This window comes from Eucyclogobius newberryi, unplaced genomic scaffold (assembly GCF_026437365.1).
Source record: "Eucyclogobius newberryi isolate DKJ021-1_F unplaced genomic scaffold, fEucNew1.0.hap1 SCAF_16, whole genome shotgun sequence".
NCBI classification, from domain to species: Eukaryota; Metazoa; Chordata; class Actinopteri; order Gobiiformes; family Gobiidae; genus Eucyclogobius; species Eucyclogobius newberryi.
Window position 1 is genome coordinate 14,825,160 of NW_027315790.1, and position 14,257 is coordinate 14,839,416.

The 14,257-nt window shown below is 39.3% G+C and overlaps 2 protein-coding genes across 2 annotated transcripts; one reads left to right on the top strand and one right to left on the bottom strand.

The window, feature by feature from the left end:
* Positions 1–1,126: 1,126 nt before the first annotated feature.
* ube2ql1 (ubiquitin conjugating enzyme E2 QL1) lies at positions 1,127–8,944 on the bottom strand. Its single transcript, XM_072447694.1, has 3 exons — positions 8,756–8,944; positions 7,463–8,329; positions 1,127–1,317 (listed from the first exon to the last, which is right to left on the bottom strand). The coding sequence occupies exons 2-3, from the start codon at positions 8,165–8,167 to the stop codon at positions 1,186–1,188; spliced, it is 837 nt and encodes a 278-aa protein (XP_072303795.1). The 5' UTR covers positions 8,168–8,329; positions 8,756–8,944; the 3' UTR covers positions 1,127–1,185.
* A 2,827-nt stretch (positions 8,945–11,771) lies between these two features.
* Positions 11,772–13,597, top strand: med10 (mediator complex subunit 10). The gene is made up of 4 exons (XM_072447703.1): positions 11,772–12,055; positions 12,140–12,223; positions 12,463–12,565; positions 13,057–13,597. Exons 1-4 carry the CDS (start codon positions 11,934–11,936, stop codon positions 13,150–13,152), a joined length of 405 nt encoding a protein of 134 aa, XP_072303804.1. The 5' UTR covers positions 11,772–11,933; the 3' UTR covers positions 13,153–13,597.
* The last annotated feature ends 660 nt before the right edge of the window (positions 13,598–14,257 follow it).

Below are 14,257 nucleotides of genomic sequence, written 5' to 3' on the forward strand. Positions count from 1 at the left end.
GATTTTGAAAATAATTTATTCGTATGTGTGAATCACTCAAAATTTTGCTTTTGGCATAGTTTTGATGCACCCACACCTTTAATAAGACTTGGGACATTATTATTAGGTTGGTTCAAATTTTACAGTAAAAAGTGCTTCTTTTTGTTGGTTGGGTCAAGTCTGAGGGCCAACAAAAAAAAAAAAAAAAATGGTCAGCGAGCCGCATTTGGCCCCCGGACCATAGTTTTGACACCTCTGGTCTTGTCTGTAGACCTACATCCAATAGAGAATCTTGTGGGAGCTTGCTACTGTTGTTGTGGTGTTACTTTTAATGGTGGTTGGCAGCCAACTGAAAAGGTGCATACGCGTTATTCAGCGCCCACACAGATCTCTAAATATGTCAAGTTTCGGGGCTGAGTGGGCCAAAATCCCTGCTGCAGTGTGTGCAAACCTGGTCAAGAACTACAGAAAACATTTGACCTCTGTAATTGTAAACAAAGGCTTCTGTACTAAATATTAACATTGATTTTGCTCAGGTGTTCAAATACTTATTTGCAGCAATAACATTGAAAATAATTATTTAAAAAAAAAATCATACAATGTGATTTAAAAATAATAATCTCTCACAGTGGAAATGCACCTACGATGAAAATGTCAGACCCCTCCATAATTTCTAAGTGGGAGAACTTGTAAAAATCGCAGAGAGTTTAAATACTTATTTTCCTCACTCTATGTAAATGGCCATAGAACTACAAAAAAATGGGATGTCGGATCGTTGAGGATAGAGGGATGAGGTGATGTCTTTTCAAATCATTCAGTAGTCTTTCACATTTGTAGTCCATAAAGTCTGATTTGTTCAACTGCAAGTGCATAAGTGTATTTACCAGACAAAAAAAAAAAAAAAAATCCAGAATAAGACAGACTTGGATGCATGTGCGCTCCCAGCTAATGTCCAACGGTGACATCATACACCATGAAAGGCCTTAAAAGTCTGATGGGTCACAATAGAACGATGATTGCAAGAGACCAACCAACATTGTCATGAAAATGTATTTTAAAAAGTCCCCAAAATTATAATACAAAACACACCAAAATGACTTGAGTGAGATGTGCTGAAGATTGAGTTAGCATGGTGTGTTGTTTTGCGTGTCAAAGGAGCTAGGCCATGGTGGGCCTGCTAGCGCTAAATGGCTAGCGGGTTAGCCCTCAGCCGTCGGACACAGGCGGGGACACCCAGCCGTACTTCTCGTGGGTCTTCACCAGCGATTTAAAGGTGGCTTCTGCTTCTTTGCGACTAAATGCTTTCTTAGACTTTCCCGCTTTCCTGCATATACGGCCCTGGAAGACAAAAGAGGACAGGGGAGACATAAGGTTAGGAAACATACAGTATCAGATTTGGAAATGTAAAATGGATTAAAAAAGGGATAACGGGGCCATCCACAGCATTTTGTGGGCCTCGAGCAAGAGGGCTTACATAGGCCCACTTTTAATAGAAATATGGTCCAATTGTGGGCCCCTAAGACTCTTGGGCCTGGGACAACAGAGCCATTTGTCATTTTTAGTACATCTGAATCTGTGAACTTTCAGCAGCATTTTTCAGAGAACATTTACTGAGACATGAGACAAGATATCACAAATCTCACAAGATTGTGAACACAAACTGTATAAAGAATGATCAAAATTACACATTTTGAGACGCCATGATTCTTAAAGCACTGCTACAATGACAGCAAAAGTATGAAATAAAATCAACCAAAAATTGTGAGGCCAAAATTGCGATCTGAACCGTAAAATCTGGTCTCCTTCTTGTTGACTCATCTTGTAGGATTTGCGTCTTGTCCCACCCCTAACATTTACCCTAACAAGTTTGTATGCGAATAAAACTAAATGGTCCCATTAGACATGCTCTTCTCGAGCTGAGCCAATAACAAAGCTCTTAACAACAAAGAGACTGCTGCATATGCACACATGAACCCGATTCAACCGCCGCAGGGGACGTCTTGACAAGTGGTCTGGATTCAAGTTGACCAACATTAGATCAATGTTTAAAGGCTTTTAGGATGTCATGTCCAATCCAAAGATGCCATGAACAGACAAACCAGGGAATAAACCACTGCAATCAAAGATGAAAAGCTTGTAAATCTATAGAAAATGTATAAAATGACCAATTGTACACGGTGTGGAAAGCTTCCATGACATGAGCCATATTCCTCCGCCATGCTACGGCTAATAATAAATGCATTAACGAGGGACATGTAGGCTCTGTCTTCCATTTTTCTGTGCCCTCAGGGAAAAGTGTGGGAGGAAAAGTGTCACGACAGAGATGTGATTCAGACAATGTGATTCCTAAGTATTTTTTACAGAATAAGGAGCGACAATGCATCAGGACTAAAAGTAACTGTAACTTATCCAGCAAAAAGGGTCATTTCTGGTAGGCAAACACAAAACCACGAGTCATTTCCATAATTAAAAACAATTTTGGAGAAATCAATTAATTAACCACATTCACAAGACTTGCAGACTGTACCGGTGGTGCCATGCCATTGTGTCTCCCAAAGCAAATATTAAATTATTTCTTCTCCATCTGCTCAGTGGACAAAATCTAATATCTTGTGCTGCGTAAGATGCCAGTAAGCGCTTTATATTTGTTTGTACACAGACCCTGCCTGAGTATTTCCCTGGCTGAGACAAAATGGCACAGAGGCTCCCCACTGAAAGCAATACTAATGAAATCCAGTGAGAAGGTGAGCCCGGAGCGTGGTGCAGTGCAGTAGAAAATGTGAGGGGAATGCTGGCACACTGCAACCTGATCTATTGACAGTAATATGCTATTGAATTAGTAAACATGCTGCCATCGTCATTCAGTATTTTTTAGTAGAAGAGAAATCATTACACAGGGCCAGAGTTTATGCATCAGACAACCTCCAACCTGAATATAATAATACAGCAAATAAAGGCAGGCCTATATTGTTTTGTTTTCCCTCATCATAAATATCATAAATATGCATGCAACTCATCGAGGGACAATGAGGCAAATTCATTTATAGACATCAAAATGCAAATGTCTCTAGATTAGATTTTATTTATGTAAATGCAACACATTTGGAGCCATTCACAGCACACACTGTCCCTGGTAATTCTATAGCCCACATTGGCATTCAAGCGTTACAAAACAGAGTTTAAACCTATTAAATGATAAACAAGCACCTAACCAATCAAATTGTCCATAACTTAATGATACAGTATAAGAAGCCATATGGGTAAAATGCGATTAACTGTGCTAATGGGTTGCCATTTTGTCCTGGAGATAACAGATGAGGCAGCATTGAGTGTCCTGGAGATTAGGGTTACACTGTTGCTGTTGCACAATTGTCCTAATTCCAGTCAGAGTAGTTCCAAAACTAAAGCCTTCATGTGGTGTATTTGGGTTATTTGAGTTGGGCAATATATCGAATTATCATACTTATAGGGGATTGTCTTTGAACATATGCACAATTTGAATATCGAATATATTATCAATATCAAAATGCTACTTCAAAATGTTAAAATGAACAAACCTATGTTCCAATTCAAAAGTGTCACTTTTGAACGGGGACTCTTTTGTTGGTTTTGCTACAGCCTGTACACAGTTATACAGTTTGATAATAAACCTGAGCTGATACATGTTTCAGCACAATTCAGATGATCATAATCCCAGTGCGTAACTTTTAGCAAAACAAATGAAAGCATGTCTTTTATATCTTTATAAAGAAAGAAAGAAATAATACGTCCTTATTTCACAAACCTGACTCTTACTTGGCCTGAAGGAGGGCTCCACCTACTTCTTTTGGTTATACTTTCCCACACAACATGACGTAAAAATTATCTACATGGAGAATGTTCAGAAGTATGGTTTTAATCATGAAACCACCCCAGAGAGTGACTACTATCGCTTTAAATAAAGAGTCTAGAGATGTTTATGTTTGCCTATATGGCCCACCCCAGCTACAGTAGTATTCCATCAAAAACAGCCAAGTTATGATCCGATTATGAGATATGAGCCATTGTAGCTCAAAAGCACACTGCACTATGCTCCAAATGTGTATAGAGAAACTGTGTGTACTATCACTATACACAGTCGGAGCATAGCACTACAAGATTGAAAACATTATCAGTGGAATTTCATTCAATGAATTATGTTGAACCTTATTATAAGCAACAAGCAACTTGTTTTTGTCCTCTAGAAGAATGTGCACCGGTGATAATAAATAAGACAGACTTGTTTGCACTGTTGCGACTGCGTGCACCAAAAAACAGCAGTTGAGTGTTTCAGATCTTAAGGTAGATCAAATAAAGTGAAGTTAGACAGGGAGGACGCGCTGTGCTAATGACTGCAACTATGCCTGGCAATGCGTGTGTATGATACGGTGTAAAAGTCTATCTCTGACATGAGAAGGTGAAATCGAGCATTAATTTGTGGTACCATGCCCCCAGTCTTTCTCAATAAAAGCTCAGTGATGCACTCAAAGATGGAAACAGTCAGGAGGTCAAAATATCTTTGCGTTAACAATAATAGTGCATACGTTATAACCTGCAAGTGACCAATACAGCAGTTTATCAGACAAACACTCATGCTAAAGTAGCTTTTTCTGGCCAGTCGTGTGAATGAGGATCAGTCAATGGACAGCAGTTGTGAGCCACAGTTGCATCATGGGAAAGTAGCTTTGGGGGTGGGGACATGGGAACATTACATAACGCAGACATGTGCTGGAATAAACAGACGAGTCAATACCACCGTCATCAGATCGCTAAAGGAGGTCTGCATGGACAAGAGCGGTCAATAGGATAAAGTACTTTTTTAAAATCGTTTGTTCTTCCCGTTTGCAGAATCTCTATGGGGACTGACCATCTCAGTCTGTGGACGGCATTTAGAATCTTAGCCATCATTATCAGGATTATAATGCCAGCGTAACATAAGGACTTGGAATAGTTACTAGCTAATGATGATACTATACAACTGGAACATTCTGCGACTACATAATCTTACTACTAATACTCAACACATGGCTAAAGGGAATAAACACAAAACAATTGAAAGTAATAGTTACATATAAAGTTGGGCGATTGAGAAAAATGTGCATCCAAGTATTCAGACATTATTTAGATCCAGCAAAATTATGGGGTTTAAACATGTCTTTAGATGTAATAATTGAGGTTTGATTATTAGACAAAGGGGAAATGTCTGTAAAACTAGTCGCAACAGTTCAGACATTTCACCTTATACACTTATTTGAACACTTTTTATTGCACCTATTCCTATAAATAAACAATAAAGTCAATTCAAATTTAAAAATTAAAACAACATTCACAATCTACAATTTGATACATTGCACCCCTAGTTACATATATATAAATAAAACAACAATAAATACCATTACAATTACTGTTACTGCCAACCCTGCATATCATCTGCAGATAATGCATTTTTTTTTAGCAAAAGCAATATATTTTAGACTTAAATACAGGCAAATATATTTTACTCAATAGACCTAACCAAAAATATCAAATGACGGTGAAACGTGAAGAACAACAGGTCTAGTTTCCAGCCAAGGCTACACAGACAGACGAGACAACACAGATCAATTTCTAAGCTTAGAATATCTTTCTGTATTTACAACGATGACAATACAAAAAGGGAAACGTTTATGTGTAACAATAATGCGTTAATTCAGTTCTAATCCATCTTTGCTTTGCTTTTCTCAGTTGACAACTAACACAAACCTGTAGCTCTTAAAACTAATTTGGGGCTGCAACTAACGTCTGGTGATTATTCTTTCAATCACTTGTTTAGAACGTGAAAGGCCTGTAAATATCTGATATTTTACTAAATCTGACCTGGATTGAGATATACCCGACAGAGTATAATTACAGTTTTTGATCAACGATGCTAAGATTACAATTTGATGCAATTCCTGCTTTGTACAAGTCATAAAACATCTTCTCTCACACATGGCATGTTATTCGATTACTAAATTAGTTCACAATTATCTCAATAAACGATAAACAGTGGATAATCGATGAACTTGTTGCAGCCCAAGTCAGCTCCAAAACTATGAATAAATTATATTTGATAGGAATATAAATAGGCTGATGGGATGTGGAACAATTCTATTTTGAAAGCACCCAGAGAGTGTGCAAAGCCATCTGACATCTGCAAGTAAACACATGTCTATTATTGAGGATAAACTGACTCCAAACATCCTCTCCACACAGAAAATAGTAAAAATAGAAGGAGAATAAACATTTGCTTTATTTCCTTGATCTGTCATGTATCCAAAGGCCACTAAACACCTGCACTGACAACAATTTCACAAAGGAAAAACACACTCACGGGGAAGATTAATCAATATTGTTTCCATTTGCAAACTCAAGGAGGAGGACAACGCCGCAGCATAATTAGGGAGCGCTGCAGATCCAGGCACGCAAAGATAAACGGACAGATGCCCTTTTCACTCTACTGTGGCTGCTGAATTTACATAATCTGTTTTTGCCACAGATGATTAATGCCCCCACGATGTCCCTGTTAAGTTATATCATCAAAGTCAAAAACGTGACGGGAGGGGTGAGTGAGGAGAATCCAGTGACGGTTTACATAAGGCCCTCAGAGCTCTCAACGACGCTCTGTCACACACTGCTGACGTCAAAAGAGTGTGTGACGAGAGGGGACACTCTGCTTTAGCACGAAACACGGCTGTGATTGGTTTAAACTGGTTAGCATCAAAACAATACATTTAGTAAAACAGCCATTTTCATTCCAACCGATGCTAATGCTGCAGTGCACAAAAATGTGAATAACAGATTTGACTGGATTACATAATCCTAAATCACCGTGCAGCACTGTTTCAGTCACTACAACACCTGGGTCAGACTTATTTCCCTGTTAGAGTCTGCAGATAGGAGTGCATATTCTGTAACATTGCAGGAGTCTGCAGTGAGAGGTTTCTGATGCATGCTAAAGCAGGTCTTTGTTGTCATGGATGCAGATTGATAGAGGCGATAAAGGAGGCAAAGAAAGCCAGCTGCATATAGAGCTGGCATCAAGGAGATACAGAGTGTTGCATGAAATGGCCGCTGTTAAGTCACCAAAAGATAATATTCAGTCATGTCAGATGCAGCAAGAAGAGTGAAGAACTCAGCGGCCTGGTTCTACACAGTAAACATCAGTAAAGATACTATTAAGACAAACCTTCTACTTCAGTTACACATTACATTGTAAAGGAAACCTCAGAACTAACCAGGGTACACACGAATGCAAAGTAGTGTTTACATATTTTAATTAAATAGTTGTGTCTGTTTTTCTTTCCTTCACTACCTTTAGAACAATAACAGGGGCATGTGTCATGATAAATATCCTCCTCCTGACATGGACTATACAACTCACTCAGTGGATTTCTGTTGGAGATAAAGGGATTTGAAGAGTGACAATCCGCACAGTGGGTCTCACCTGTCCTTTCACAAGGCTTGCGGCGAACTGCCTCATGACCGCTTCCACGGTGTAGGCGCTGGACCATCCTCGTGGGGTCAATAGCTCCATGCAGATGGCCCCACCGTCCAGGACGTAGCCGTTTTCTAAGCGGGGCGTCAGAACACGCATGAACGGTGGAGAGAAGGGAAAGTTATCAGGGAAGGTGACGTTAAGCAGGATATATTCAGTGCTGGTCTCCTTCATGTCCTGCCACAAGGCCGAGTCCTTGTCCACTTGGTGCAATTTGACGTTCCAGTCGAACAGGTTGTCCTCCACCAACTCCACAGAAATGAAGTTGTCCCCTAACCTCCGGATCTCCTGTAGTTCCTTCATGAGCCTGCGCGTCCGGACCTGGGTGCAGTGCTGCCGGTGCGGGGCCAGTGGAGCTATGGACGAGGCACTGGTGGCTTTGCTCCCGCCTCCGCCCGTCTGCTGCTTCTCCTTCGCATCCTTGCCCTGCTTATCCTTTCCGGGCGCCTTGTCTTTGCCGTGCTGGTCCAGCTTCTTAGCTTTAATCTCTGGGGTACTCAGGATGTTAGTCTCGTTTGCGGTTTGACAGTGTTTATTAGCGTGATTCTTCTGACTGCCTTTGGTGCCCTTTAGCGAGCCCTGGTGATGCTTTGGATCCTCCGTGTCTCGGTCGTGCAGTCGGATCAGACCGATTTTCCGCAGTAGGGTGGCCATAATTTTGATAGATCTCTGCTTATCCGCGGATCCCCCCACACAGGGGCGAGAGTCACCCTTTGGAGGATCTGTTCACGCAGACGACCTTTATTGGCGCGGATTCTTAACCTTGTTGTACCGCAATCCCCTCCAGCCTCGTCTCAGTGCATCTCCACACGGCTCCTGAGGAGACAAAAAGACATGATTTAGAGGACCAGAATCAGACTGTGGGAGGCGAGCAGAGTAACGCTGACGCTACTGCAGTGGTCAAGCGTGATCTTAAAATATTTCTTCGTGGGTGGAAAATCCCACATTGTGATTGTTAAAAAGCCGAAGAAACGCGCGTCCGAAAGATTGAAATAGTGCGTCCCCAGGTAGCCATTTACACAAATGATCAGGATCCACAGCCGCGTCCGCAGAGACTCTGGACATAATGAGAAAAATCAATAGGCCTTTGCCTGAATCTGGAAATAAAACATCACAATGTTGTCACGAGGAAAAACAATGACATTTGCGCTGTGATCACACATGAACATATTCCAACATTCACACAGCACATTATCGTGTCCTCTACAGCAGATCATCACTGGTCTTTCACCCAGCGCTTACCACTCTTTCTCAGTCTCGTCACGCTCGGTCGACACGGTCCCAATAAAAACGTCCAGTCGTCTCTTCGAAATCACGGGCCGGTGACCGAGGCAATCTGTGGTGAAAGGAGCCGTGTCTTTGGTGTGCTGCTGCGGCAGCCAGCTCCTGTTTAAATGCTGGAGAGCGAGGACAAACCACCCCCGGTAATCCAGCCTGTCAAGACGACAGGAAATGACCCGCGCTACTGGCTTTCAAAATAAAACCTCATTTTCGATTCCATGTCTAGAATTGACAATTCCGATTCCATATAAATCTGTAATGTATATCTATTATTGTATCCTTGTAGTATTTTACTTTACACATTGTAAGTAATCTATTGTTCATTAAAAGTATCCAAATATATTTTCATCCCTACAACTTCAATCGTTAAGTGTGAATGCTATAAGAATCAGATTATAACGATTATATCACAAGCATCGACATTTCTCAACATCACTAACATGTAGTTGTTGGGTTAGGGCTAACCCTAACCCTTGTTGTTGTTGTTGTTGTTGTTGTTGTTGTTGTTGTTGTTGTTGTTGTTGTGTTACTTTTAATGGCGGTTGGCAGCCAACTGAAAAGGTGCATTTACCACTACCTACTGTAGTTGTATGTCTTCAAAGTATGTGATTCAGGCTATACCAAATTCTGGCACTTTAAGAGATAGGAAAAATCTTTGACCACAAATCCCACAAAAACGTCAAGACCGAGAAATACCGAAATACATACGCTACAAGTACTAGAACTACTAGAACTCTAAAAGTACAAAAAAAATACATCTAAAAATCTACAAAACTACAAACCTGTAAAGAAAACCTGAAAAAGTTCTAGGATTTCTAGAATTCTAAAAAAACAAATGTACTACAACGTGGTACTGCAGCATAGTACTGCAACATAGTATTATAACGTAGTACTATAAAGTAGTACTACAAGTACTCCAACATAGTGTTACTCTCTTTCTCTTTTGCTCTCTCTTTCTCTCCTTTTATTTATTTTTCTCTTTTTTACGGTATAGTGTAAAACACATACTTTGAAGACGTGCACCTACAGTAGGTGGCCGAAAATGTACCTTCTCAGATTGCTGCCAATCGCCATTAAAACACAACAACAAAGACACAAGACTGAATAGACTGCAAGTACTAGGATTACTAGAATTCTAGAACTACTACAACATAATACAATCTAGTAGTAGTACTACGACATAGAACTGCAAAATACTGCATATACTGCAAGTACTAGAATTACAATTCTAAAAGTATGGAAAATATCTACAACAGTGCAAACCTTAGAGGCCTGAAAACACTCTGTGAACCTCTTTCAGACATGTCCTTATTTGGACTTCTGGTCACTCTCACTCATACTGTTTCGCCAGGGAGATCTCTGAAGTCTAACTGACAAATAGCAATGTAAACTATTAGGAAAAAAATTAACTTTAAATTTAACGTCATTCTGAAAAAACTACAAGACCAACAAGCACCAAAGTGTTGTGTGAATCACATGACCAAGGACTCTGGAAAAAAAGACAAAAATCCAGCAAAAAATGCAACTTCTGGAAGTGCATTTGAAAATCCACAAATCCAACTTAGACAACAAATCCCGCAAAAATACAGAGGAAAACCAAAAGCAATAGCAGGACTCACACAAAAAATATCACAAAAAGAAGCTTGAATAGAAGGACTAGCTTTATTTTGGGGGGGAAATGCTCAAAAAAATATTTTTGTAAATTATCTTATGAATTATCAAATAAAAAAAAATTGTCAGTAGATATTTAACTTTGGACGCGTATATGGTTGAAACATATAGTGATGAAAAAAAATAAACATAAAAAGAGATGGGAAATTCTAAAACGGTTGTTATAATTTTCTATTTGGAAATGCATGCATGCATCTGCTATGCAATAATACAAATGGTAGCAATATATAAATCCATATTAGAAATAATTAGGACAATAATTCAAATGTTAATTTTATGTTTATGTTAAAAAAAAAGAACCTTAAATGACGAAAATCGGAAAATGAGGAATTCACGTTGTTGTTGTGGTGGTGGTGTTGTTGTTCTTCTTCTTTGGTTGTTGTTGTTGGTATCCAAGTGTTAGACTCCAGAGCTGACTCACTGCCAGACTTATGGCAAGTGGTACATTACCGCTAGACTTCTTCATTCTTTAGACTTCATAGCAGTTGGCAACTGAAAAGGGGCATTTTCAAAGCGGAAAGGAATCAAATGCATATTTCAATATGATTTATATTGTCACATGACCAGTCCGTAGGGGAGCAAGTTCAAACAACAACAACAACAACAACAACAAAAGTTGGATTTAAAGTCTGGCGGTAATCTTAACACTTGGATACCAACCGCCATAAAGCACAGAAGAAGAAGAAGAAGAAGAAGAAGAAGAAGAAGAAGAAGAAGAAGAAGAAGAAGAAGAAGAAGAAGAAGAAGAAGAAGAAGAAGAAATTGTGGTTAAATTAGTTTGTATTGTTTACATTCTGCATTATTCAACCAACATCAGAGCTAGGCAAGGACAAAAAGTGTACTCGGATTACTAGAATTCTACAACAACAACAACAACAACAACAACAACAACAACAACAATAACATCAACATCATCATATTACATCAAAGTACTGCATGTACTAAAAGTACTAGAAGACACTATAAACCATAAAGACCTGAAAACTCTCTGTGAACCTCTTTGAGACATGATCGTATAAGTCTAACTGACAATAACTGCAACTAACTGCAATGAAAAGTTATAGGGTAGTGTTTAAGTTGTCAGGTTCCACAGTTACTCAATTCATTATTATAGAAGACAAATAAACATATATACTCATTCGAGCTACCTTAGCTATGGGCTTTGTTGTTGCCACGGGGCTTCATCTTAAAATGTAAATTGTAATGACGTGCAGTATTTGATATTAGGAGGGTGGCAGCAGTATGCCGCCAGGCGTCTACTCTGCCGGAAACAGAGTAGAAGAAGAAGGAGACGATGACAGCGGGACTTTACTCTCAGCTGATTGGCTCTTCTCTTGCCGTAAAGCAATGAGACTAAATGGCAGCCGCGGAAACGGCTACTAGTTGAGCAAACGCAGTTTTTTCATATAAATTAGATTTTCACCCAACTATTTCCAGTCACATCGCTTTATAGTAACAACCAGAGAACATGGCGGAGAAATTCGACAACCTAGAAGAGCACTTGGAGAAATTTATCGAGAATATTCGTCAACTCGGGATCATTGTGAGTGACTTCCAGCCGAGCAGCCAAGCGGGGCTCAACCAAAAACTGTGAGTCAGACGCTCCTTCTGTTCTGCACGATGCACAACACTTATCTTGTTTTATCTGTACTGATATGTTTGATGTTGTTACAGAAATTTTATGATTTCCGGATTGCAAGATGTAGAGAAATGCCGTCAACAGCTGCATGAGATAAACGTCCCGCTGGAGGTCTTTGAGTAAGTGAATCTTTTTAACACACAAATCTGTATTTCATGACAGGGAAACATATTCAATCCACATCAGACGCTGTGAAGCATTGTTTTGTTACAATCACATGTTTAAGTATATTTGATTTATCTCTTCATTTGTTTGTTTTATTGCAATAATCAATGACAGTGGGAATGTGGTAGAATGTTTTTAGTAGAAACACTCAAAGCACAATTTCTAAAGCTGATTTGTATGTTTGTGTCTCTAGATATATAGACCAAGGACGAAATCCCCAGCTGTATACTAAAGAGTGTCTGGAGAGAGCTTTGGCCAGGAACGAGCAGGTGAAAGGCAAGATCGACACTATGACGGTAAGAGATGCAACAGAAATGACAAACTATGAAACTCTGTTGTTGCAACACACATTACATGACCAGCAGGAGATTAGAAGTTTGCAATAACGATAAATAAGTAAAGAAATCATAAAATGGGCTAGCGCAACGTGTTAAAGTAGAGCAAACGTACAAGGCAACAGTATATTACGTGCTGTCAGTGGCTCTGATGTTACACTAAAGAGAAATTGCTAAGTAAATTCCTGTTTTCCCCCACATTCCCACACTTATTATTGTATAGGCAGGACTGTCAGCATGTGTGGCACTTTGTTGTGATGATGATGTTATGATGGTGCATTGTTGAGACGTAGGTAAAGTTTTCAACAGAAAATCAGCAGACTTGTAGTTTTTGATCAATACTGAGAGTTTTAATGTCCAAACTATAAACTGATGATTCACGACGTGTCTTTGACTACTGAATCTTACCACATATGTAAATTGTGTAATGTTCATTAATTTGTCTGTTACAGAAATTCAAGAGCCTTTTAATTTCGGAGCTCAGTAAAGTGTTTCCAGAGGACATGGCCAAATACAAGGTGATGCGTGCAGAAGACCCTCCCTCCTAGTGACCCTGACTATAGCCTCTTGAACTCTTAAAACCAAGCCTGGGTTAACTCGGCATTTTGACTGTGGCTGCCAGAATGATACGATTTCTAATTCCTCCATTTGAAGACCAGCATCATGCGGAATGCATTTTCATTATCGGTTTGACTCGGTTTCCCTCCTCTTTGCAATCGGGGAAAGTCGTCAAAGCACATGCAACAATGCCAACTTTAAAACCGACTTCTTTTGTGGTACCTATGCTTGCTTTTTTCATGTGAATATGAAACCCCTTTCTGTCATTGCATGTTTAGTGTATTAGCCCAGGCCACCTTTGTATTATATTTTCCATGACGCTCAGGTTTCTACTTGCTTCACATCTGCTTATTTAAAGGCTCGGTTGGATTCTTTTTTGTATTTTGTTAAAGGTTTCTATAATGTCTTTAGTAAATAAATTGTCAATATATAAAATGTGCTTCTTTCTTTGCCATCTGTCTTTTGCCATTTCCAGTCATTTAAATATGCTGTTAACTACTTTTGTGTTCAATTTTTAAGGCCACGACGAAGCTGTAGTACCAGTCTGTGTGTATATATACAAATTGACCTGATAGCCTGATAGTCTGTAATAGAGAGAATTGTAAAATCCATGAAAATAGGACTGTTGTGAGGGATTAAATATTTAAACTTTATTTCTTTTACACAAGAAGCATTACAAACAGTTCTCATTTTCCAAGGATATGTGTAAAACTGCCAATTCCTTTCTAGTACAAATGGAGTTTTTCAGTTTTTTGGGATTATTTTCAGTTTTTCATTTTACAGAAACACAAAAACTGGGCACACAACCTAAGAGCTAAAGAAGGTCGCAATAATACAAGTCATGAGAAATAATAATAATGGCACCTTTATGTTTAAACATAAAGCTTAAGCATCCCGTCTCGCCCAAAGATGTTCAAGTTTGTCTGTTTTCAAGTGAAGTCAAAGTCATATCAGAGGTTTTTCAAATATTGGGCATCGGGCTGGAAATGTTTGAGTCAATCTCATTCTTTCAGCAATACATTTCCAGCTCCTCACCCCCCTGCTGTGCTAGCTATAGATATTTCACAGGTAAAAATAAACACTATCTTGTCATGT

Excerpts from the sequence above, each read along its gene's own strand:
- med10 (XM_072447703.1), top strand. The coding sequence starts at position 11,934 with ATGGCGGAGAAATTCGACAACCTAGAAGAGCACTTGGAGAAATTTATC. Across the intron at positions 12,056-12,139 it reads GCGGGGCTCAACCAAAAACT|AAATTTTATGATTTCCGGAT; the intron begins GTGAGTCAGACG and ends ATGTTGTTACAG. Across the intron at positions 12,224-12,462 it reads GTCCCGCTGGAGGTCTTTGA|ATATATAGACCAAGGACGAA; the intron begins GTAAGTGAATCT and ends TTGTGTCTCTAG.
- ube2ql1 (XM_072447694.1), bottom strand. The coding sequence starts at position 8,167 with ATGGCCACCCTACTGCGGAAAATCGGTCTGATCCGACTGCACGACCGA. Across the intron at positions 1,318-7,462 it reads CAAGCCTTGTGAAAGGACAG|GGCCGTATATGCAGGAAAGC; the intron begins GTGAGACCCACT and ends TTTGTCTTCCAG.